Consider the following 27,160-nt stretch of genomic DNA (forward strand, 5'->3'; position numbering starts at 1 on the left):
CGGAGGAGCATCATCATTTCGGCCATTACCTTGGTAAATACCCGCGGTGCCGTGGACAGACCAAACGGCAACGTCTGGAATTGGTAATGACAGTCCTGTACCACAAACCTGAGGTACTCCTGGTGGGGTGGATAAATGGGGACATGCCGGTAAGCATCCTTGATGTCCAATGACACCATAAAATCCCCCTCTTCCAGGCTTGCAATAACCGCCCTGAGCGATTCCATCTTGAACTTGAACTTTTTTATATAAATGTTCAAGGATTTCAAATTTAAAATGGGTCTCACCGAACAGTCTGGTTTCGGTACCACAAACATTGTGGAATAGTAACCCCGTCCCTGTTGAAGGAGGGGTACCTTGATTATCACCTGCTGAAGATACAGCTTGTGAATTGCCACCAGTACTACCTCCCTTTCTCTGAGGGCAGCAGGCAAGGCTGATTTGAGGTAACGGCAAGGGGGAGTCGCCTCGAACTCCAGCTTGTATCCCTGTGATACTACTTGCAGAACCCAGGGATCCACCTGTGAGTGAGCCCACTGGTCGCTGCAGTTCCGGAGACGCGCCCCCACCGCACCTGGCTCCGCCTGTGGAGCCCCAGCATCATGCGGTGAACTTCGAGGAAGCGGGGGAAGATTTTTGATCCTGGGAACTGGCTGTCTGGTGCAGTTTTTTCCCTCTTCCCTTGCCTCTGGGCAGAAAGGAAGCGCCTTTGACCCGGTTGCTTTTCTGAGGCCGAAAGGACTGTACCTGATAATACGGTGCTTTCTTAGGCTGTGAGTGAACCTGAGGTAAAAATGTCGACTTCCCAGCTGTTGCTGTGGATACGAGGTCCGAGAGACCATCCCCAAACAATTCCTCACCCTTATAAGATAGAACCTCCATGTGCCTTTTAGAATCAGCATCACCTGTCCACTGCCGGGTCCATAATACCCTCCTGGCAGAAAATAAGAATTTACTTACCGATAATTCTATTTCTCATAGTCCGTAGTGGATGCTGGGGACTCCGAAAGGACCATGGGGAATAGCGGCTCCGCAGGAGACTGGGCACATCTAAAGAAAGCTTTAGGATTATCTGGTGTGCACTGGCTCCTCCCCCTATGACCTTCCTCCAAGCCTCAGTTAGGATACTGTGCCCGGACGAGCGTACACAATAAGGAAGGATCTTGAATCCCGGGTAAGACTCTTACCAGCCACACCAATCACACCGTACAACTTGTGATCTGAACCCAGTTAACAGCATGATAACAGAAGGAGCCTCTGAAAAGATGGCTCACAACAACAAAAAACCCGATTTTTGTAACAATAACTATGTACAAGTAATGCAGACAATCAGCACTTGGGATGGGCGCCCAGCATCCACTACGGACTATGAGAAATAGAATTATCGGTAAGTAAATTCTTATTTTCTCTAACGTCCTAGTGGATGCTGGGGACTCCGAAAGGACCATGGGGATTATACCAAAGCTCCCAAACGGGCGGGAGAGTGCGGATGACTCTGCAGCACCGAATGAGAGAACTCCAGGTCCTCCTCAGCCAGGGTATCAAATTTGTAGAATTTAGCAAACGTGTTTGCCCCTGACCAAGTAGCAGCTCGGCAAAGTTGTAAAGCCGAGACCCCTCGGGCAGCCGCCCAAGATGAGCCCACTTTCCGTGTGGAATGGGCTTTTACAGATTTTGGCTGTGGCAGGCCTGCCACAGAATGTGCAAGCTGAATTGTACTACAAATCCAACGAGCAATCGTCTGCTTAGAAGCAGGAGCACCCAGCTTGTTGGGTGCATACAGGATAAACAGCGAGTCAGATTTTCTGACTCCAGCCGTCCTGGAAACATATATTTTCAGGGCCCTGACTACGTCCAGCAACTTGGAATCCTCCAAGTCCCTAGTAGCCGCAGGCACCACAAATAGGTTGGTTCAGGTGAAACGCTGAAACCACCTTAGGGAGAAACTGAGGACGAATCCTCAATTTCGCCCTGTCCGAATGGAACATCAGATAAGAGCTTTTTCAGGATAAAGCCGCCAATTCTGACACGCGCCTGGCCCAGGCCAGGGCCAACAGCATGACCACTTTCCATGTGAGATATTGTAACTCCACAGATTTAAGTGGTTCAAACCAATGTGACTTTTGGAACCCAAAACTACATTGAGATCCCAAAGTGCCACTGGAGGCACAAAAGGAGGCTGTATATGCAGTACCCCTTTTACAAACGTCTGAACTTCAGGGACTGAAGCTAGTTCTTTTTGGAAGAAAATTGACAGGGCCGAAATTTGAACCTTAATGGACCCCAATTTCAGGCCCATAGACACTCCTGTTTGCAGGAAATGTAGGAATCGACCCAGTTGAATTTCCACTGTCGGGCCTTACTGGCCTCGCACCACGCAACATATTTTCGCCAATTGCGGTGATAATGTTTTTGCGGTTACATCCTTCCTGGCTTTGATCAGGATAGGGATGACTTCATCCGGAATGCCCTTTTCCTTCAGGATCCGGCGTTCAACCGCCATGCCGTCAAACGCAGCCGCGGTAAGTCTTGGAACAGACAGGGTCCTTGCTGGAGCAGGTCCCTTCTTAGAGGTAGAGGCCACGGATCCTCCGTGAGCATCTCTTGAAGTTCCGGTTACCAAGTCCTTCTTGGCCAATCCGGAGCCACGAATATAGTGCTTACTCCTCACCATCTTATCAATCTCAGTACCTTGGGTATGAGAGGCAGAGGAGGGAACACATACCCTGACTGGTACACCCACGGTGTTACCAGAGCGTCTACAGCTATTGCCTGAGGGTCCCTGGACCTGGCGCAATACCTGTCGAGTTTTTCCCAACGGTTTATAATCATGTGGAAGACTTCTGGGTGAAGTCCCCACTATCCCGGATGGAGGTCGTGCTGAGGAAGTCTGCTTCCCAGTTGTCCACTCCCGGAATGAATACTGCTGACAGTGCTATCCCATGATTTTCCGCCCAGCGAAGAATCCTTGCAGCTTCTGCCATTGCCCTCCTGCTTCTTGTGCCACCCTGTCTGTTTACGTGGGTGACTGCCGTGATGTTGTCCGACTGGATCAACACCGGCTGACCTTGAAGCAGAGGTCTTGCTAAGCTTAGAGCATTGTAAATGTCCCTTAGCTTCAGGATATTTATGTGAAGTGATGTCTCCAGGCTTGACCATAAGTCCTGGATATTCCTTCCCTGTGTGACTGCTCCCCAGCCTCGCAGGCTGGCATCCGTGGTTACCAGGACCCAGTCCTGAATGCCGAATCTGCGGCCCTCTAGAAGATGAGCACTCTGCAACCACCACAGGAGGGACACCCTTGTCCTTGGTGACCGGGTTATCCGCTGATGCATCTGAAGATGCGACCCGGACCATTTGTCCAGCAGGTCCCACTGGAAAGTTCTTGCGTGGAATCTGCCGAATGGGATTGCTTCGTAGGAAGCCACCATTTTACCCAGAACCCTTGTGCATTGATGCACTGAGACTTGGCTCGGTTTTAGGAGGTTCCCGACTAGCTCGGATAACTCCCTGGCTTTCTCCTCCGGGAGAAACACCTTTTTCTGGACTGTGTCCAGGATCATCCCTAGGAACAGAAGACAAGTCGTCGGAACCAGCTGCGATTTTGGAATATTGAGAATCCAACCGTGCTGCAGCAACACTACCTGAGATAGTGCTACACCGACCTCCAACTGTTCCCTGGATCTTACCCTTATCAGGGAATTGTCCAAGTAAGGGATAACTAAAATTCCCTTCCTTTGAAGGAATATCTTCATTTCGGCCATTACCTTGGTAAAGACCCGGGGTGCCGTGGACCATCCATACGGCAGCGTCTGAACTGATAGTGACAGTTCTGTACCATAAACCTGAGGTACCCTTGGTGAGAAGGGTAAATTTTGACATGAAGGTAAGCATCCTTGATGTCCCGAGACATCATGTAGTCCCCTTCTTCCAGGTTCGCAATCACTGCTCTGAGTGACTCAATCTTGAATTTGAACCTCTGTATGTAAGTGTGCAAAGATTTTAGATTTAGAATCGGTCTCACCGAGCCGTCCGGCTTCGGTACCACAACAGTGTGGAATAATACCCCGTTCCCTGTTGCAGGAGGGGTATATTGATTATCACCTGCTGGGAATACAGCTTGTGAATGGCTTCCAAAACGGTCTCCCTGTCGGAAGGAGACATCGGTAAAGCCGACTTTAGGAAACGGCGAGGGGGAGACGTCTCGAATTCTAATTTGTACCCCTGAGATATCACCTGAAGGATCCAGGGGTCTACTTGCGAGTGAGCCCACTGCGCGCTGAAATTCATTGAGACGGGCCCCCCCACCGTGCCTGATTCTGCTTGTAAAGCCCCAGCGTATACTGAGGGCTTGGCAGAGGCGGGAGAGGGTTTCTGTTCCTGGGAACTGGCTGTTCTGCAGCCTTTTTCCTCTTCTGTCACGGGGCAGAAATGAGGAACCTTTTGCCCGCTTATCCACGAAAAGACTGCGCCTGATAATATGGAGTCTTCTCATGTTGAGAGGCGACCTGGGGTACAAACGTGGATTTCCCAGCTGTTGCCGTGGCCACCAGGTCTGAAAGACCGACCCCAAATAACTCCTCCCCTTAATAAGGCAATACTTCCAAATGCCGTTTGGAATACGCATCACCTGACCACTGACGTGTCCATAACCCTCTACTGGTAGAAATGGACAACGCACTTAGACTTGATGCCAGTCGGCAAATATTCCGCTGTGCATCACGCATATATAGAAATGCATCTTTCAAATGCTCTATAGACAAAAATATACTGTCCCTATCTAGGGTATCAATATTTTCAGTCAGGGAATCCGACCACGCCAACCCAGCACTGCACATCCAGGCTGAGGCGATTGCTGGTCGCAGTATAACACCAGTATGTGTGTAAATACATTTTAGGATACCCTCCTGCTTTCTATCAGCAGGGTCCTTAAGGGCGGCCATCTCAGGAGAGGATAGAGCCCTTACAAGCGTGTGAGCGCTTTATCCACCCTAGGGGGTGTTTCCCAACGCACCCTAACCTCTGGCGGGAAAGGATATAATGCCAATAACATTTTAGAAATTGTTATCGGGGGAAACCCACGCATCATCACACACCTCATTTAATTTCTCAGATTTAGGAAAACTACAGGTAGTTTTTCCTCACCGAACATAATACCCCTTTTTTTGGTGGTACTCGTATTATCAGAAATGTGTAAAACATTTTTCATTGCCTCAATCATGTAATGTGTGGCCCTACTGGAAATCACATTTGTCTCTTCACCGTCGACACTGGAGTCAGTATCCGTGTCGGCGTCTATATCTGCCATCTGAGGTAACGGGCGCTTTATAGCCCCTGACGGCCTATGAGACGTCTGGACAGGCACAAGCTGAGTAGCCGGCTGTCTCATGTCAACCACTGTCTTTTATACAGAGCTGACACTGTCACGTAATTTCTTCCAACAGTTCATCCACTCAGGTGTCGACCTCCTAGGGGGTGACATCACTATTACAGGCAATCTGCTCCGTCTCCACATCATTTTTCTCCTCATACATGTCGACACAAAAGTACCGACATACAGCACACACACAGGGAATGCTCTGATAGAGGACAGGACCCCACTAGCCCTTTGGGGAGACAGAGGGAGAGTTTGCCAGCACACACCAGAGCGCTATATATATATACAGGGATAACCTTATATAAGTGTTTTTCCCCTTATAGCTGCTGTATAGTTAATACTGCGCCTAATTTGTGCCCCCCTCTCTTTTTTAACCCTTTCTGTAGTGTAGTGACTGCAGGGGAGAGCCAGGGAGCTTCCCTCCAACGGAGCTGTGAGGGAAAATGGCGCCAGTGTGCTGAGGAGATAAGGCCGCCGATAAGGGGGTGGAGCCTATCTCCCGTTTTTTTATGCATTTTGGCAGGGGTTAAATGCATCCATATAGCCCAGGAGCTATATGTGATGCATTTTTTGCCATCCAAGGTGTTTATTATTGCGTCTCAGGGCGCCCCCCCCAGCGCCCTGCACCCTCAGTGACCGGAGTGTGAAGTGTGCTGAGAGCAATGGCGCACAGCTGCAGTGCTGTGCGCTACCTTGTTGAAGACAGGACGTCTTCTGCCGCCGATTTTCCGGACCTCTTCTGCCTTCTGGCTCTGTAAGGGGGCCGGCGGCGCGGCTCTGGGACCCATCCAAGCTGGACCTGTGATCGTCCCTCTGGAGCTAATGTCCAGTAGCCTAAGAAGCCCAATCCACTCTGCACGCAGGTGAGTTCGCTTCTTCTCCTCTTAGTCCCTCGATGCAGTGAGCCTGTTGCCAGCAGGTCTCACTGAAAATAAAAAAACTAAACTAAAACTTTCACTAAGAAGCTCAGGAGAGCCCCTAGTGTGCACCCTTCTCGTTCGGGCACAGAGATCTAACTGGGGCTTGGAGGAGGGTCATAGGGGGAGGAGCCAGTGCACACCAGATAATCCTAAAGCTTTCTTTAGATGTGCCCAGTCTCCTGCGGAGCCGCTATTCCCCATGGTCCTTTCGGAGTCCCCAGCATCCACTAGGACGTTAGAGAAATGGACATTGCATTAATTCTAGATGCCAGCCGGCAAATATCCCTCTGTGCATCCCTCATATATAAGACGACGTCTTTAATATGCTCTATGGTTAGCAAAATAGTATCCCTGTCGAGGGTATCAATATTATCTGACAGGGTATCAGACAACGCTGCAGCAGCACTACACATCCATGCTGAGGCAATTGCAGGTCTCAGTATAGTACCCGATTGTGTATATACAGACTTCAGGATCGCCTCCTGCTTTCTATCAGCAGGCTCCTTCAAGGCGGCCGTATCCTGAGACGGCAGTGCCACCTTTTTTGACAAACTTGTGAGCGCCTTATCCACCCTAGGGGATATCTCCCAACGTGACCAATCCTCTGGCGGGAAAGGGTACGCCATCAGTAACTTTTTAGAAATTACCAGTTTCTTATCGGGGGAAGCCCACGCTTCTTCACACACTTCATTCAACTCATCTGATGGGGGGAAAAACACTGGCTGCTTTTTCTCCCCAAACATAATACCCTTTTTAGTGGTACTTGGGTTAATGTCTGAAATGTGTAACACATTTTTCATTGCCGTAATCATGCAACGGATGCCCCTAGTGGATTGTGTATATGTCTCATCCTCGTTGACACTGGAGTCAGACTCCGTGTCGACATCTGTGTCTGCCATCTGAGGTAGCGGGCGTTTTTGAGCCCCTGATGGCCTTTGAGACGCCTGGGCAGGTGCGGGCTGAGAAGCCGGCTGTCCCACGGCTGTTACGTCATCCAGCCTTTTATGTAAGGAGTTGACACTGTCGGTTAATACCTTCCACATATCCACCCACTCTGGTGTCGGTCCAGCAGGGGGTGACAAAACACTTATCGGCACCTGCTCCGCATAAGCCTCCTCATCAAACATGTCGACACAGCCGTACCGACACACCGCACACACACAGGGAATGCTCTGACTGAGGACAGGACCCCACAAAGTCCTTTAGGGAGACAGAGAGAGTGTATGCCAGCACACACCACAGCGCTATTTAATCAGGGATTTACACTAACACAAAGTGATTTATCCCTATAGCTGCTTTACATATACAGTTTGCGCCTAAATTTAGTGCCCCCCCTCTCTTTTTTTACCCTTTGAGCCTGGAAACTGCAGGGCAGAGCCTGGGGAGCTGTCTTCCAGCGGAGCTGTGAAGAGGAAATGGCGCCAGTGTGCTGAGGGAGATACCCCCGCCCCTTTCTCGGCGGACTTCTCCCGCTCTTATATTTATATTATGGCAGGGGATTTTTGCACATATATAGTTTAATAGGCTATATTATGTGCCATTTGCCAATGTAAGGTACTCTTATTGCAACCCAAGCCCCCCCCCCCACCCAGCGCCCTGCACCCATCAGTGACCGGAGTATGTGGTGTGCATAGGCAGCAATGGCGCACAGCTGCAGTGCTGTGCGCTACCTTAATGAAGACATAAGTCTTCAGCCGCCGATTTTCAGGATGTTCTTCTTGCTTCTGGCTCTGTAAGGGGGACGGCGGCGCGGCTCCGGGACCAGACGACCGAGGCTGGGCCTGTGTTCGATCCCTCTGGAGCTAATGGTGTCCAGTAGCCTAAGAAGCCCAAGCTAGCTGGAAGCAGGTAGGTTCGCTTCTCTCCCCTTAGTCCCTCGTAGCAGTGAGTCTGTTGCCAGCAGATCTCACTGAAAATAAAAAACCTAACAAATAAGATTTTACTCATCGGTAAATCTATTTCTCGTAGTCCGTAGTGGATGCTGGGGACTCCGTAAGGACCATGGGGAATAGCGGCTCCGCAGGAGACTGGGCACAACTAAAGAAAGCTTTAGGACTACCTGGTGTGCACTGGCTCCTCCCACTATGACCCTCCTCCAGACCTCAGTTAGGATACTGTACCCGGAAGAGCTGATACAATAAGGAAGGATTTTGAATCCAGGGTAAGACTCATACCAGCCACACCAATCACATCGTACAACTCGTGAGTCGCGATACTATACCCAGTTAACAGTATGAAATATAACCGAGCCTCTCAATAGATGGCTCAACAATAACCCTTTAGTTAGGCAATAACTATATACAAGTATTGCAGACAATCCGCACTTGGGATGGGCGCCCAGCATCCACTACGGACTACGAGAAATAGATTTACCGGTGAGTAAAATCTTATTTTCTCTGACGTCCTAAGTGGATGCTGGGGACTCTGTAAGGACCATGGGGATTATACCAAAGCTCACAAACGGGCGGGAGAGTGCGGATGACTCTGCAGCACCGAATGAGCAAACTCTAGGTCCTCCTCAGCCAGGGTATCAAACTTGTAGAATTTAGCAAATGTGTTTGACCCCGACAAAGTAGCTGCTCGGCAAAGTTGTAAAGCAGAGACCCCTTGGGCAGCCGCCCAAGAAGAGCCCACCTTCCTCGTGGAATGGGCTTTCACTGATCTAGGATGCGGTAGTCCAGCCGCAGAATGTGCAAGCTGAATCGTACTACAGATCCAGCGAGCAATAGTCTGCTTTGAAGCAGGAGCACCCAGCTTGTTGGGTGCATACAGGATAAATAGCGAGTCAGTTTTCCTGACTCTAGCCGTCCCGGAAACATAAATTTTCAGGGCCCTGACTACGTCCAGCAACTTGGAATCCTCCAAGTCTTTAGTAGCCGCAGGCACCACAATAGGTTGGTTCAAATGAAAGGCTGATACCACCTTAGGAAGAAACTGGGGACGAGTCCTCAATTCTGCCCTATCCATATTGAAGATCAGATAAGGGCTTTTACATGACAAAGCCGCCAATTCTGACACACGCCTGGCCGAAGTCAAGGCCAACAGCATGACCACTTTCCATGTGAGATATTTTAATTCCACGGTCTTAAGTGGCTCAAACCAAGGTGACTTAAGGAAATCCAACACCACGTTGAGATCCCAAGGTGCCACTGGAGGCACAAAAGGGGGCTGAATATGCAGCACTCCCTTAACAAATGTCTGAACTTCAGGTAGAGAAGCCAGTTCTTTCTGGAAGAAAATCGACAGAGCCGAAATCTGGACTGTAGGAAGTGCAGAAAACGGCCCAGCTGAAATTCCTCCGTTGGGGCCTTCCTGGCCTCACACCACGCAACATATTTTCGCCATATGCGGTGATGATGGTTTGCGGTCACTTCTTTCCTAGCTTTAATCAGCGTAGGGATGACTTCCTCCGGAATGCCCTTTTCCTTCAGGATCTGGCGTTCAACCGCCATGCCGTCAAACGCAGCCGCGGTAAGTCTTGGAACAGACAGGGCCCCTGCTGCAGCAGGTCCTGTCTGAGCGGCAGAGGCCATGGGTCCTCTGAGATCATTTCTTGAAGTTCTGGGTACCAAGCTCTTCTTGGCCAATCCGGAAAAATTTGTATATTTCTTACTCCTCTTCTCCTTATTATCCTCAGTACCTTGGGTATGAGAGGAAGAGGAGGGAACACATAAACCGACTGGTACACCCACGGTGTCACTAGAGCGTACACAGCTATTGCCTGAGGGTCTCTAGACCTGGCGCAATATCTTTCTAGCTTTTTGTTGAGGCGGGACGCCATCATGTCTACCTGTGGCCGTTCCCAACGGTTTACAATCAGCTGGAAGACTTCTGGATGAAGTCCCCACTCTCCCGGGTGGAGGTCGTGCCTGCTGAGGAAGTCTGCTTCCCAGTTGTCCACTCCCGGAATGAACACTGCTAACACGTGATTTTCCGCCCATCGGAGAATCCTTGTGGCTTCTGCCCTCGCCATCCTGCTTCTTGTGCCGCCCCGTCGATTTACATGGGCGACTGCCGTGATGTTGTCTGACTGGATCAGTACCGGCTGGTTTTGAAGCAGGGGTCTTGCCTGACTTAGGGCATTGTAAATGGCCCTCAGTTCCAGAATATTTATGTGTAGGGAAATCTCCTGGCTTGACCATAGTCCTTGGAAGTTTCTTCCCTTTGTGACTGCCCCCAGCCTCGAAGGCTGGCATCCGTGGTCACCAGGACCCAGCCTGTATGCCGAATCTGCGGCCCTCTTGAAGATGAGCACTCTGCAGCCACCATAGCAGAGACACCCTGGTCCTTGGAGACAGGGTTATCAGCCGATGCATCTGAAGATGCGATCCGGACCACTTGTCCAACAGGTCCCACTGAAAAGTCCTTGCATGGAACCTGCCGAATGGAATTGCTTCGTAGGAAGCTACCATTTTTTCCAGGACTCGGGTGCAGTGATGCACCGACACCTGTTTTGGTTTCAGGAGGCCTCTGACTAGAGATGACAGCTCCTTGGCCTTCTCCTCCGGGAGAAACACTTTTTTCAGTTCTGTGTCCAGAACCATCCCCAGGAACAGTAGACGTGTCGTAGGGACCAGCTGTGACTTTGGAATATTTAGAATCCAACCGTGCTGTTGTAGCACCTCTCGAGATAGTGCTACCCCGACCAACAACTGCTCCCTGGACCTCGCCTTTATCAGGAGATCGTCCAAGTACGGGATAATTAAAACTCCCTTTTTTCGAAGGAGTATCATCATTTCGGCCATTACCTTGGTAAATACCCTCGGTGCCGTGGACAGACCAAACGGCAACGTCTGGAATTGGTAATGACAATCCTGTACCACAAATCTGAGGTACTCCTGGTGAGGATGGTAAATGGGGACATGCAGGTAAGCATCCTTGATGTCCAGGGATACCATGTAATCCCCCTCGTCCAGGCTTGAAATAACCGCCCTGAACGATTCCATCTTGAACTTGATTTTTTTTATATAAGTGTTCAGGGATTTCAAATTTAAAATGGGTCTCACCGAACCGTCCGGTTTCGGTACCACAAACATTGTGGAATAGTAACCCCGCCCTTGTTGAAGGAGGGGCACCTTGACTATCACCTGCTGAGAATACAGCTTGTGAATTGCCTCTAGCACTGCCTCCCTGTCTGAGGGAGTTGTTGGCAAGGCAGATTTGAGGAAACGGCGAGGGGGAGACGTCTCGAATTCCAGCTTGTACCCCTGAGATACCACTTGAAGAATCCAGGGATCCACCCGTGAGCGAGCCCACTGATTGCTGAAGTTCTTGAGACGGGCCCCCACCGTACCTGGCTCCGCCTGTGGAGCCCCAGCGTCATGCGGTGGACTTAGAGAAAGCGGGGGAGGACTTTTGTTCCTGGGAACTGGCTGTATGTTGCAGCTTTTTCCCTCTACCTCTGCCTCTGGGCAGAAAGGACGCGCCTCTAACCCGCTTTCCTTTTTGAGGCCGAAAGGACTGTACCTGATAATACGGTGCTTTTTTCGGCTGTGATGGAACATGGGGCAAAAATGTTGACTTCCCAGCTGTTGCTGTGGAAACTAGGTCCGAGAGACCATCCCCAAACAATTCCTCACCTTTGTAAGGCAAAACTTCCATGTGCCTTTTGGAATCTGCATCCCCTGTCCACTGCCGAGTCCATAATCCTCTCCTGGCAGAAATGGACATTGCACTTATTTTAGATGCCAGCCGGCAAATATCCCTCTGTGCATCTCTCATGTATAAGACTGCGTCTTTAATATGCTCTATGGTTAGCAATATAGTGTCCCTGTCTAGGGTATCAATATTTTCCGACAGGGAATCTGACCACGCAGCTGCAGCACTGCACATCCATGCTGAAGCAATAGCCGGTCTCAGTATAATACCGGAGTGTGTATATACAGACTTCAGGATAGCCTCCTGCTTCCTATCAGCAGGCTCCTTTAGGGCGGCCGTGTCCGGAGACGGTAGTGCCACCTTCTTTGACAGACGTGTGAGCGCTTTATCCACCCTAGGGGATGTTTCCCAACGTGACCTATCCTCTGGCGGGAAAGGATACGCCATTGGTAACCTTTTAGAGATTACCAGTTTTTTATCGGGGGAAGCCCACGCTTCTTCACACACTTCATTCAATTCCTCAGATGGGGGAAAAACCACTGGTAGTTTTTTCTCCCCAAACATAATACCCTTTTTTGTGGTTGCTGGGGTAATATCAGAAATATGCAACACATTTTTCATTGCCGTAATCATGTAACGTGTGGCCCTATTGGAATGTAAATTAGTCTCATCGTCGTCGACACTGGATTCAGTATCCGTGTCGACATCTGTGTCTGCCATCTGAGGTAGCGGGCGTTTTAGAGCCCCTGATGGCTTTTGAGACAGCTGGGCAGGCACGAGCTGAGAAGCCGGCTGTCCCACATCTGCTATGTCGTCATACCTTTTATGTAAGGAGTTGACACTTTCACGTAATTCCTTCCACAAGTCCATCCATTCAGGTTTTCGGCCCCGCAGGGGATGACATCACATTTATCGGCATCTGCTCCGCCTCCACATAAGCCTCCTCATCACACATGTCGACACAGCCGTACCGACACCACACACACACACAGGGAATGCTCTGACTGAGGACAGGACCCCACAAAGTCCTTTGGGGAGACAGAGAGAGAGTATGCCAGCACACACCAGAGCGCTATATAATGTAGGGATTCACACTATACATACAGTGATTTTTCCCATATAGCTGCTATTAATAATAAGAATTTACTTACCGATAATTCTATTTCTCGTAGTCCGTAGTGGATGCTGGGGACTCCGTCAGGACCATGGGGAATAGCGGCTCCGCAGGAGACAGGGCACAAAAATAAAGCTTTAGGATCAGGTGGTGTGTACTGGCTCCTCCCCCTATGACCCTCCTCCAAGCCTCAGTTAGGATACTGTGCCCGGACGAGCGTACACAATAAGGAAGGATATTGAATCCCGGGTAAGACTCATACCAGCCACACCAATCACACCGTATAACTTGTGATCTGAACCCAGTTAACAGTATGACAAACGTAGGAGCCTCTGAACAGACGGCTCACAACAATAACAACCCGAATTTGTTTGTAACAATAACTATGTACAAGTATTGCAGACAATCCGCACTTGGGATGGGCGCCCAGCATCCACTACGGACTACGAGAAATAGAATTATCGGTAAGTAAATTCTTATTTTCTCTAACGTCCTAAGTGGATGCTGGGGACTCCGTCAGGACCATGGGGATTATACCAAAGCTCCCAAACGGGCGGGAGAGTGCGGATGACGCTGCAGCACCGAATGAGAGAACTCAAGGTCCTCCTCAGCCAGGGTATCAAATTTGTAGAATTTTGCAAATGTGTTTGCCCCTGACCAAGTAGCAGCTCGGCAGAGTTGTAATGCCGAGACCCCCCGGGCAGCCGCCCAGGATGAGCCCACTTTCCTTGTGGAATGGGCCTTGACAGATTTAGGTTGTGGCAAGCCTGCCACAGAATGTGCAAGTTGAATTGTGCTACAAATCCAACGAGCAATCGTCTGCTTAGAAGCAGGAGCACCCATCTTGTTGGGTGCATACAATATAAACAGTGAGTCAGACTTTCTGACTCCCGCCGTTCTTTAAATATATATTTTCAATGCCCGGACCACGTCCAACAACTTGGAATCCTCCAAATCGTTAGTAGCCGCAGGCACCACAATAGGCTGGTTCAGGTGAAACGCTGACACCACCTTAGGCAGAAAATGAGGACGTGTCCGCAGTTCTGCCCTGTCCGTATGGAAAATCAGATATGGGCTCTTATATGATAAAGCCGCCAATTCTGATACTCTCCTGGCTGAAGCCAGGGCCAGTAGCATGGTTACTTTCCATGTAAGATACTTCAACTCCACCGATTTGAGCGGCTCAAACCAATGGGATTTGAGAAAATCCAAGACTACATTAAGATCCCACGGTGCCACTGGGGGCACAACCGGGGGCTGTATATGTAGTACTCCTTTTACAAAAGTCTGGACTTCAGGAACTGAAGCCAATTCTTTCTGGAAGAAAATCGACAGGGCCGAAATTTGAACCTTAATGGACCCCAATTTGAAGCCCATAGACAATCCTGTTTGCAGGAAATGTAGGAATCGACCCAGTTGAAATTCCTCCGTGGGGGCCTTCCTGGCCTCACACCACGCAACATATTTTCTCCAAATGCGATGATAATGTTGTGCAGTCACCTCCTTCCTGGCTTTTACCAGTGTAGGAATGACCTCTTCCGGAATGCCTTTTTCCCTTAGAATTCGGCGTTCAACCGCCATGCCGTCAAACGCAGCCGCGGTAAGTCTTGGAATAGACACGGTCCCTGCTGAAGCAGGTCCGGTCTTAGAGGTAGAGGCCACGGATCCTCCGTGAGCATCTCTTGAAGTTCCGGGTACCAAGTTCTTCTTGGCCAATCCGGAGCCACTAGTATCGTTCTTACTCCCTTTTGCCGTATAATTCTCAGTACCTTTGGTATGAGAGGCAGAGGAGGGAACACATACACTGACTGGAACACCCACGGTGTTACCAGAGCGTCCACAGCTATTGCCTGAGGGTCTCTTGACCTGGCGCAATACCTGTCCAGTTTTTTGTTGAGGCGGGACGCCATCATATCCACCATTGGTTTTTCCCAACGGTTCACAATCATGTGGAAGACTTCTGGATGAAGTCCCCACTCTCCCGGGTGTAGATCGTGTCTGCTGAGGAAGTCTGCTTCCCAGTTGTCCACTCCCGGAATGAATACTGCTGACAGTGCTATCACATGATCTTCCGCCCAGCGAAGAATCCTTGCAGCTTCTGCCATTGCTGTCCTGCTTCTTGTGCCGCCCTGTCTGTTTACGTGGGCGACTGCCGTGATGTTGTCCGACTGGATCAACACCGGCTGACCCTGAAGCAGGGGTTTTGCCAGACTTAGAGCATTGTAAATCGCTCTTAGCTCCAGTATATTTATGTGAAGAGACATCTCCAGGCTTGACCATACTCCCTGGAAGTTTCTTCCCTGTGTGATCGCTCCCCAGCCTCTCAGACTGGCATCCGTGGTCACCAGGACCCAGTCCTGTATGCCGAATCTGCGGCCCTCTAACAGATGAGCACTCTGCAACCACCACAGAAGAGACACCCTTGTCCGTGGCGATAAGGTTATCCGCTGATGCATCTGCAGATGCGATCCGGACCATTTGTCCAGCAGATCCCACTGAAAAGTTCGTGCGTGGAATCTGCCGAATGGAATCGCTTCGTAAGAAGCCACCATCTTTCCCAGGACTCTTGTGCATTGATGCACAGACACTTTCCCTGGTTTTAGGAGGTTCCTGACAAGTTCGGATAACTCCCTGGCTTTCTCCTCCGGAAGAAACACCTTTTTCTGAACCGTGTCCAGAATCATTCCCAGGAACAGCAGACGTGTCGTCGGGGTCAACTGAGATTTTGGAAAATTCAGAATCCACCCGTGTTGTTGCAGCACTAGTTGGGTTAGTGCTACTCCGTCCTCCAGCTGTTCTCTGGACCTTGCCCTTATCAGGAGATCGTCCAAGTAAGGGATAATTAATACGCCTCTTCTTCGCAGAAGAATCATCATTTCGGCCATTACCTTGGTAAAGACCCGAGGTGCCGTGGACAATCCAAACGGCAGCATCTGAAACTGATAATGACAGTTTTGCACCACGAACCTGAGGTACCCTTGATGTGAAGGGCAAATTGGGACATGTAGGTAAGCATCCTTTATGTCCAGGGACACCATAAAGTCCCCTTCTTCCAGATTCGCTATCACTGCTCTGAGTGACTCCATCTTGAACTTGAATTTTTGTATGTACAGGTTCAAAGATTTCAGATTTAGAATAGGTCTTACCGAGCCGTCTGGCTTCGGTACCACAAATAGCGTGGAGTAATACCCCTTTCCCTGTTGTAGGAGGGGTACCTTGACTATCACCTGCTGAGAAAACAGCTTGTGAATGGCTTCCAATACCGTCGCCCTGTCTGAGGGAGACGTTGGCAAAGCAGACTTTAGGAACCGGCGAGGGGGAGACTTCTCGAATTCCAACCTGTAACCCTGAGATACTACCTGCAGAATCCAGGGGTCCACCTGTGAGCAAGCCCACTGTGCGCTGAAATTCTTGAGTCGACCCCCCACCGCTCCTGAGTCCGCTTGTAAGGCCCCAGCGTCATGCTGAGGGCTTTGCAGAACCCTGGGAGGGCTTCTGTTCCTGGGCAGGGGCTGCTTGCTGCCCTCTCTTACCCCTTCCTCTGCCCCGAGGCAGATATGACTGTCCTTTTGTCCGCTTGTTCTTATAGGACCGAAAGGACTGCGGCTGAAAAGACGGTGTCTTTTTCTGTTGGGAGGGGGTCTGAGGTAAAAAGGTGGATTTTCCGGCAGTTGCCGTGGCCACCAGATCCGATAGACCGACGCAAAATAATTCCTCCCCTTTATACGGCAATACTTCCATATGTCGTTTGGAATCCGCATCACCTGACCACTGTCGCGTCCATAAACTCCTTCTGGCAGATATGGACATCGCATTTACTCTCGATGCCAGAGTGCAAATATCTCTCTGAGCATCTCGCATATAAAGGAAAGCATCCTTTAATTGCTCTATAGTCAATAAAATACTGTCCCTATCCAGGGTATCAATATTTTCAGTCAGGGAATCCAACCAGACGACCCCAGCACTGCACATCCAGGCTGAGGCGATGGCTGGTCGCAGTATAACACCAGTATGTGTGTATATACTTTTTAGGGTAGTTTCCATTCTCCTATCAGCTGGATCCCTGAGGGCGGCCGTATCAGGAGACGGTAACGCCACTTGTTTTGATAAGCGTGTGAGCGCCTTATCCACCCTAGGGGGTGTTTCCCAGCGCGCCCTAACCTCTGGCGGGAAAGGGTATAATGCTAATAACTTTTTTGAAATTAGCATTTTTCTATCTGGGTTAACCCACGCTTCATCACATACATCATTTAATTCCTCTGATTCAGGAAAAACTACAGGTAGTTTTTTCACCCCCCACATAATACCCCTTTTTGTGGTACTTGCAGTATCAGAGATATGCAAAGCCTCCTTCATTGCCGTGATCATATAACGTGTGGCCCTACTTGAAAATACGTTTGTTTCATCACCGTCGACACTAGATTCAGTGTCTGTGTCTGGGTCTGTGTCGACCGACTGAGGTAAAGGGCGCTTTACAGCCCCTGACGGTGTCTGAGACGCCTGGGCAGGTACTAACTGGTTTGCCGGCCGTCTCATGTCGTCAACTGATTTTTGTAATGTGCTGACATTATCACGTAATTCCATAAACAAAGCCATCCATTCCGGTGTCGACTCCCTGGGGGGTGACATCACCATTATCGGCAATTGCTCTGCCTCCACACCAACATCGTCCTCATACATGTCGACACACACGTACCGACACACAGCAGACACACAGGGAATGCTCTTATCGAAGACAGGCCCCCACTAGCCCTTTGGGGAGACAGAGGGAGAGTTTGCCAGCACACACCCAAGCGCTATAATATATATGGGAACAACCTTATATAAGTGTTGTTCTTTATAGCAGCTTAAATATATCAAAATATCGCCAAAAAAATGCCCCCCCTCTCTGTTTTACCCTGTTTCTGTAGTGCAGTGCAGGGGAGAGTCCTGGGAGCCTTCCTCACAGCGGAGCTGAGCAGGAAAATGGCGCTGTGTGCTGAGGAGAATAAGCTCCGCCCCCTATTTCGGCGGGCTTTTCTCCCGTAGTTTTAGATAACTGGCATGGGTTAAATACATACATATAGCCTCAATGGCTATATGTGATGTATTCTTTTGCCATAAGGTATTAAATATTGCTGCCCAGGGCGCCCCCAGCAGCGCCCTGCACCCTCCGTGACCGCTTGGTGTGAAGTGTGTGACAACAATGGCGCACAGCTGCAGTGCTGTGCGCTACCTTCATGAAGACTGAAGAGCCTTCTGCCGCCTGTTTCCGGACCTTCAATCTTCAGCATCTGTAAGGGGGGTCGGCGGCGCGGCTCCGGGACGAACCCCAGGGTGAGACCTGTGTTCCGACTCCCTCTGGAGCTAATGGTGTCCAGTAGCCTAAGAATCCAATCCATCCTGCACGCAGGTGAGTTGAAATTCTCTCCCCTAAGTCCCTCGATGCAGTGAGCCTGTTGCCAGCAGGACTCACTGAAAATAAAAAACCTAAAAAACTTTTTCTAAGCAGCTCTTTAGGAGAGCCACCTAGATTGCACCCTGCTCGGACGGGCACAAAAACCTAACTGAGGCTTGGAGGAGGGTCATAGGGGGAGGAGCCAGTACACACCACCTGATCCTAAAGCTTTATTTTTGTGCCCTGTCTCCTGCGGAGCCGCTATTCCCCATGGTCCTGACGGAGTCCCCAGCATCCACTTAGGACGTTAGAGAAATACAGATACTGCGCCTAAATTTAGTGCCCCCCCTCTCTTTTTTACCCTATGAAGTCTGGAAACTGCAGGGGAGAGCCTTGGGAGCGTCCTTCCAGCGGAGCTGTGAGAGGAAATGGCGCCAGTGTGCTGAGGGAGATAGCCCCGCCCCTATCTCGGCGGGCTTCTCCCGCTTTTTTATGGAATATATGGCAGGGGATTTTACACATATATAGTCTTAGTGACTATATTATGTGTTATTTTGCCAGTAAGGTACTCTTATTGCAGCCCCAGGGCACCCCCCCCCCCCAGCGCCCTGCACCCATCAGTGACCAGAGTGTGTGGTGTGCATGGGGAGCAATGGTGCACAGCTGCAGTGCTGTGCGCTACCTTAATGAAGACCGAAGTCTTCTGCCGCCGATTTTCGGGAACATCTTCTTGCTTCTGGCTCTGCAAGGGGGACGGCGGCGCGGCTCCGGGACCGGACGACCGAGGCTGGGCCTGTGTTCGATCCCTCTGGAGCTAATGGTGTCCAGTAGCCTAAGAAGCCCAAGCTAGCTGCAAGTAGGTAGGTTCGCTTCTCTCCCCTAAGTCCCTCGTAGCAGTGAGTCTGTTGCCAGCAGATCTCACTGAAAATAAAAAACCTAAATATAACTTTCTTTTCTAAGAGCTCAGGAGAGCCCCTAGTGTGCATCCAGCTCAGCCGGGCACAAAATTCTAACTGAGGTCTGGAGGAGGGTCATAGTGGGAGGAGCCAGTGCACACCAGGTAGTCCTAAAGCTTTCTTTAGTTGTGCCCAGTCTCCTGCGGAGCCGCTATTCCCCATGGTCCTTACGGAGTCCCCAGCATCCACTTAGGACGTCAGAGAAACTTTCTTTACTAGAAGCTCAGGAGAGCCCCTAGTGTGCAACCAGCTCGGGCCGGGCACAGATTCTAACTGAGGTCTGGAGGAGGGGCATAGAGGGAGGAGCCAGTGCACACCAGATAGTACCTAATCTTTCTTTTAGAGTGCCCAGTCTCCTGCGGAGCCCGCTATTCCCCATGGTCCTTACGAAGTACCCAGCATCCACTAGGACGTCAGAGAAATAGATTTACCGGTAAGTAAAATCTTATTTTCTCTAACGTCCTAGAGGATGCTGGGGACTCCGTAAGGACCATGGGGATTATACCAAAGCTCCCAAACGGGCTGGAGAGTGCGGATGACTCAGCAGCACCGATTGAGCAAACATGAGGTCCTCCTCAGCCAGGGTATCAAACCTATAGAATTTTGCAAAAGTGTTTGAACCCGACCAAGTAGCAGCTCGACACAGCTGTAGTGCCGAGACCCCCCCGGGCAGCCGCCCAAGAAGAGCCCACCTTCCTAGTAGAATGGGCCTTGACCGATTTTGGTAACGGCAATGCAGCCGTAGAATGCGCTTGCTGAATCGTGTTACAAATCCAGCAAGCAATAGTTTGCTTTGAAGCAGGGGCACCAATCTTGTTGGATGCATACAGGACAAACAGCGCTTCAGTTTTCCTGACTCTAGCCGTTCTGGCCACGTAAATTTTAAAAGCCCTGACCACATCAAGTAACTCGGAATCCTCCAAGTCACGTGTAGCCACAGGCACCACAATAGGTTGGTTCATATGAAACGATGAAACCCCTTTCGGCAGAAATTGCGAACGGGTCCGCAATTCTGCTCTATCCATATGGAAAACCAGATAGGGGCTTTTATGCGACAAAGCCGCTAATTCTGACAGACGTCTAGCCGAAGCCAAGGCTAATAACATGACCACCTTCCACGTGAGATATTTTAACTCCGCCGTTCTAAGTGGTTCAAACCAGTGTGACTTTAGGAAACTTAACACTTAATTCTTCCGTAGGAGCATTCCTGGCCTCACACCAAGAAACATATTTTCGCCAGATACGGTGATAATGTTAAGATGTCACGTCCTTCCTAGCCTTTATCAGCGTAGGAATGACCTCATCCGGAATGCCTTTTCCGCTAGGATCCGGCGTTCAACCGCCATGCCGTCAAACGCAGCCGCGGTAAGTCTTGGAACAGACATGGGCCCTGTTGCAACAGGTCCTGCCTTAGAGGGAGAGGCCACAGATTTTCTGTAAGCATTTCCTGCTTACAGAACCCGCTCATCACTACTATCTGCTGTGCACTGGCTACTCCCTCTAAGCCCCTCCTCCAGACCTCAGTTAAGGAAACTGTGCCCAGAAGAGCTGACACTACAAGGAAAGGATTTGGAATCAAGGGTAAGACTCATACCAGCCACACCAATCACACCGTACAACTTGTGATAACCTTACCCAGTTAACAGTATGAACAACAACCGAGCCTCATTCAACGGATGGCTCATAACAATAACCCTTTATTAAGCAATAACTATATACACGTATTGCAGAAGAAGTCCGCACTTGGGACGGGCGCCCAGCATCCACTACGGACTACGAGAAATAGAATTACCGTGAGTAAATTCTTATTTTCTCTGACGTCCTAGTGGATGCTGGGGACTCCGTAAGGACCATGGGGATTATACCAAAGCTCCCAAACGGGCGGGAGAGTGCGGATGACTCTGCAGCACCGAATGAGCAAACTCAAGGTCCTCCTCAGCCAGGGTATCAAACTTGTAGAATTTTGCGAAAGTGTTTGAACCCGACCAAGTAGTTGCTCAGCAAGCTGTAATGCCGAGACCCCTCGGGCAGCCGCCCAAGAAGAGCCCCCCTTCCTTGTGGAATGGGCTTTTACTGATTTTGGAGGCGGCAATCCAGCCGCAAAATGAGCCTGCTGAATCGTGTTACAGATCCAGCGAGCAATAGTTTGCTTTGAAGCAGGAGCATCCAGCTTGTTGGATGCATACAGGAAAAACAACGACTCAGTTTTCCTGACTCCAGCCGTTCTGGCTACATAAACCTTCAAAGCCCTGACTACCTCTAGTAACTTGGCATCCTCCAAGTCACAAGTAGCCGCAGGCACCACAATAGGTTGGTTCAAATGAAAAGATGACACCACTTTTGGCAGAAATAGCGGACGAGTCCGTAATTCTGCCCTGTCCATATGGAAACCAGATAGGGGCTTTTATGTGACAAAGCCGCCAATTTTGACACACGCCTAGCCAAAGCTAAGGCCAACAGCATGACCACCTTCCACGTGAGATATTTTAACTGAACGGTTTTAAGTGGCTCAAACCAGTGTGATTTCAGGAAACTCAACACCACGTCAAGATCCCAAGGTGCCACTGGTGGCACAAAAGGGGCTGAATATGCAGCACTCCCTTTACAAAGCTTCTGAACTTTAGGAAGAGAAGCCAGTTCCTTTTGAAAGAAAATGGATAGGGCTGAAATCTGGACCTTAATGGACCCCAATTTTAAGCCCAAAGTCACTCCCGACTGTAGGAAGTGATCTGTGTGAAGATTTCTTGATGAAGTCCCCACTCTCCCGGGTGGAGGTTGTGCATGCTGAGGAAGTCTGCTTCCCAGTTGTCAACTCCCGGAATGAACACTGCTAACAGTGCTTTTACGTGATTCTCCGCCCCGCGAAGAATTCTGGTGGCTTCCGCCATCGCCACCCTGCTCCTTGTGCCGCCTTGGCGGTTTACATGAGCCACTGCGGTGATGTTGTCTGCCTGAATCAGCACCGGTTGGTAGCGAATCAGAGGCTCCGCTTGACTTAGGGCATTGTATATGGCCCTTTGTTCCAGGATATTGATGTGCAGACCAGTCTCCTGACTTGACCACAGACCCTGGAAATTTCTTCCCTGTGTGACTGCCCCCCACCCTTGGAGGCTTGCATCCGTGGTCACCAGGACCCAGTCCTGAATGCCGAACCTGCGACCCTCGATAAGGTGGACACTCTGCAGCCACCACAGAAAACACACCCTGGCCCTGGGGGATAGGGTGATCAGCCGCTGCATCTGAAGATGCGATCCGGACCACCTGTCCAACAGATCCCACTAAAAGGTCCTCACATGGAACTTGCCGAAGGGACTCGCGTGCGTTGATGCACCGACACCTGTTTTGGTTTTAAGAGGCCTCTGACCAAAGTCACGAGGTCCTGAGCCTTCTCCGCCGGGAGAAAAACCTTCTTCTGGTCTGTGTCCAGAATCATTCCCAAGAAGGGCAGACGCGTCGTAGAAATCAGCTGCAACTTTGGAAAATTCAGAATCCAGCCGTGCTGTTGCGACACCTCCCGAGAGTGTGCCACGCTGATCAGCAACTGCTCTCTGGACCTCGCCTTTATGAGGAGCTCGTCCAAGTACGGGATAATTGTAACTCCTTGCTTTCGCAGAAGCAGCATCCTTTCTGCCATTACCTTGGTAAATATTCTCGGTGCCGTGGACAGACCAAACGGCAACGTCTGGAATGGGTAATGACAATCCTGTACCACAAATCTGAGGTACACCTGATGAGGTGGATAAATGGGGACATGAAGGTATGCATCCTTTATGTCCAGAGACACCATATAATACCCCCCTTCCAGGCTTGCGATGACCGCTCTGAGCGATTCCATCTTGAACTTGAACCTTTTCAGGTATATGTTCAGGGATTTTAAATTCAATATGGGTCTGACCGAACCGTCCGGTTTTGGTACTACAAACATGGTCGAATAATAACCCTTTCCTTGTTGAAGGAGGGGAACCTTGACCACCACCTGCTCAAGATACAATCTGTGAATTGCATTTAACACTGTTTCCCTGTCGTGGGGGGAAGCCGGCAGGGCCGTCGGTGAGGGGGCAGCTTCTCAAAGTCCAGCTTGCATCCCTGAGACACAATATCTATTGCCCAGGGACCTAACAGGGAGTGAACCCACTTGTGGCTGAGCTTACGCAGGCGTGCACCCACCGGGCCTAGCTCCGCCTGTGGAGCCCCAGCGACATGCGGTGGATTTTTGTAGAGGCCGGGGAGGACTTCTGTTCCTGGGACCTAGCTGTGTTGTGCAGCTTCTTTCCTCTGCCCCCGCCTCTGGCAAGAAAGGACGCACCTCGGACTTTCTTGTTTCTTTGTTCTAGAGGCTGCATTTGATAATGTCGTGCTTTCCTAGGCTGTGCAGGAATATAAGGCAAAACAGAATTACCAGCTATAGCTGTGGAGACCAGGTCCGAGAGCCCTTCTCCACACAATCCTCAGCCTTCCATATGCCTCTTAAGTCGGCATCATCTGTCCATTGCATATTCTACAGGACACGTCAAGCAGAAATCGACATAGCTTTGTCTCTAGGACCCAGTATACTCATGTCTCTTTGGGCATGACACACACACATACATATATACATATATACATACATACATACATATATATATACACACACATACATAAATCTCTTAAGACAGCATCTTTAATATATATCTATATACTAGGGTCTCAATCTCTGCTGATAAGGTACCCGTTCCACGCTGCCCCAGCGCTATAAACCCATACCGACACAATCGCCGGTCTAAGTAGTGTACCAGAATGTGCACGCTATCTGCAGGATCCCTGAGAATAGCTGTTACGACAGGTTACCTTTTGGGCAAACGTGACACCCTAGGGGAAGATTCCCATCGTATCCTGGCCCTAGTGGGGAAAGGATACTGCCTGAGAATTCTTTGTGGGAAACTGCAGTCTCTTGTCTGGAGATTCCCGCTCTTTTTCCTCACGAGAGGAGGGAAATTTACCTCAGCTTCCTTCCCCTTAAACATGAGTACCCTTGTGTCAGGGACAGATGAGTCATCAGTGATATGCAAATCATATTTTATTACAATAATCATATATAGAATACTTTTCTGCCATTTTGGCTGTAACTTTGCATTATCGTAGTCGACACTGGAGTCAATCTCCGTGTCGACATCAGTGTTTATTATTTTGGATAGTGAGCATTGAGAGACACTGAAGGTCTCTGCGACAGAGGGACAGACATGGGTAGATTTCATGTCTGTCCTCTAAACTTTTGTGCAATATATTCACCTCAGCACTTAATTACACATATCCAACAGGTGTCGGCGTTGTCAACGGAGACACACACACATATTTGCTCTATCTCCTCCTTAGGGGAGCCTTTTACCTCAGACATGTCGACACACACGTACTGACACACCACACACACAGGGGATGCTCTATTTGAAGGCAGTTCCCCCACTAGGCCCTTTGGAGAGACAGAGAGTATGCCAGCACACACCCCAGCGCTATATGACCCAGGAATCACACAGTAACGTAGTGTTAACCCAGTAGCTGCTGTATATATTGTTTTTACGCCAAATTTATGTGCCCCCCCTCTCTTTTCACCCTCTTCTATCGTCTGCAGGGGAGAGCCTGGGGAGCTTCCTCTCAGCGGAGCTGTGGAGAGAAAATGGCGCTGGTGAGTGCTGAGGAAGAAGCCCCCTCAGCGGCGGGCTTCTGTCCCGCGATTTTGTGTAAAATAATAGCGGGGGCTCATGGCATATATACAGTGCCCAGCTGTATATATGCTCCATTATGCCAGGAGGTACTCAATTACCACCCAGCCCCCCCCCCTGCACCCTACAGTGACCGGAGTGAGCGGGTTTAATGTGGTAGCAATGGCGCACAGCTGCAGTGCTGTGCGCTACCTCATATGAAGACAGGAGTCTTCTGCCGCCGATTTTGAAGTCTTCTTGCTTCTCTCGCCGGCTTCGGTCTTCTGGCTCTGCGAGGGGGGCGGCGGCACGGCTCCGGGATCGGACAACCAAGGGCGAGTTCCTGTGTTCGATCCCTCTGGAGCTAATGGTGTCCAGTAGCCTAAGAAGCACGACCTATCCGCAGTTAGTAGGTTTGCTTCTCTCCCCTCAGTCCCACGTAGCAGAGAGTCTGTTGCCAGCAGATCTCTCTGAAAATAAAAAATCCTAACAAAATACTTTCTTATTAGCAAGCTCAGGAGAGCTCACTAAAGTGCACCCAGCTCTGTCCGGGCACAGATTCTAACTGAGGTCTGGAGGAGGGACATAGAGGGAGGAGCCAGTGCACACCAGTAGTCCTAATTCTTTCTTAGAGTGCCCTGTCTCCTGCGGAGCCTGTCTATTCCCCATGGTCCTTACAGAGTCCCCAGCATCCACTAGGACGTTAAGAGAAAAACAGCCGGCAACTCGCACCTCCGACGATCTCGGACTCCATTACATTCCGCAGAAAAAGTGATTAAGAAGCTGGAGCACGAATAAGAAGTAAGGAGCTGGCTGAATAAGAAGCTAAGTTCAGCCTCATAATACGATAAGGGGGATGATCTACAGGGGGCAAGGAGGAATATGTGCCCACATAGTATGTTGAGCAAACCCAAAAGTTGGTCAATTCTTAAAAGGTACCCTTGCAATAGCTTACTTGTCCTGGACTCCATAGAATTGGAAAATAAAGCAGTGATTTCTTTGCCCAATAAAGGTCTGAGACATTTATGGCTAAGCAAGGAAGCAGAGCGCTCCTTATTTCATCCTGTGAAAGGTTTACATGTTATACGCTCATGCCACAAATGGTCAACAATCATTTAATAGCACAAATTATAATACTGTAAAATAGCTAAATATTTGGTTTTTAGGCCAAGTATACATGCCATTCAGCATTACCTTTATAAATATACTGCCAAAACCATTTAAGTTTTACATCACTTTTTTTTTTTTTATAAATTAATTATATATATATATATATATATATATATATATATATATATATATATATATATATATATATATATATATATATAAAAATGTAGGCTATTCACTGTTTTATGATAGATATATTATACACACACACACTCTCAAACATCTTCCAATGTCCAAACAATACAGGTTTACATTATGCGCATTTTTCACTGCACATCTAATGATAATGACAGTCACAACCCTATCCAAATTATAAATGGATAATTCACAAACTGCACATAAATGAGCTCGTGATGTTTTCATAGAGAACAGGCAGATACGAGACGGTCTTACTTTGCATCCGCAGAGAAAACCGGCCTCCGGTAAGTAATCCGACTTCCACCAAACTGAATAACACGAATTTGGTCTTTGTACACCATTTTATTTCAATACAGTCGCCACTGCAGATCCTCAACTGCACACGTGGGAAACCGAGACAACCGGAAACATTGACATACAGTACCATAGAGATGCTGGTAACGTCGTTGCAGAGGTACTTCCTGTGAGTCACAGCGATCGCCTTTCTTCCTGACAGGAGACAACGAACAGGGTTGAGTATATTTTCTCTTCGCCGTAAGGACGTGGTCTTTATGATGAAGAGAAATTATCTCAATCTATGCAGAGCAGTCTACTTTACCTTCGTGATAAGGACCTTTTTGCCACCTTGTGGTCAGGTCCTGCACATGAAAGTAAATCAACCACTTTTACTAACACTTGGCTATTTTCTCTTCATGTAAAGGACCTTATTAGCCCTCTCATGGTTATGTCCTTACGGCGAAGAGAAAATATCCAGAATATGCTAAAATCAGCTATTTTCTCTTCGCCATAAGGACATTATGGTCACGTTCTTATCCAAAAGGACTTTATTAGCCCT

General features: G+C 49.4%; 1 protein-coding gene across 4 annotated transcripts in view; it reads right to left on the reverse strand.

Annotated features, from left to right (window-relative positions):
- The window catches only part of WDR75 (WD repeat domain 75), a 1,043,598-nt gene extending 1,016,764 nt beyond the window's left edge, over positions 1-26,834 (reverse strand). For 3 of the 4 annotated variants that reach the window (XM_063934109.1, XM_063934108.1, XM_063934107.1), the window contains exon 1: positions 26,581-26,742. In XM_063934109.1, coding sequence (XP_063790179.1) covers positions 26,581-26,666 — 86 coding nt within the window. In that variant the 5' untranslated portion in view covers positions 26,667-26,742. The other variant, XM_063934110.1, reaches the window with a different exon arrangement.
- Between the last annotated feature and the right edge of the window lie 326 nt (positions 26,835-27,160).

The sequence above is a fragment of the Pseudophryne corroboree genome, chromosome 7, assembly GCF_028390025.1.
Source record: "Pseudophryne corroboree isolate aPseCor3 chromosome 7, aPseCor3.hap2, whole genome shotgun sequence".
In the NCBI taxonomy this organism is placed as follows: domain Eukaryota; kingdom Metazoa; phylum Chordata; class Amphibia; order Anura; family Myobatrachidae; genus Pseudophryne; species Pseudophryne corroboree.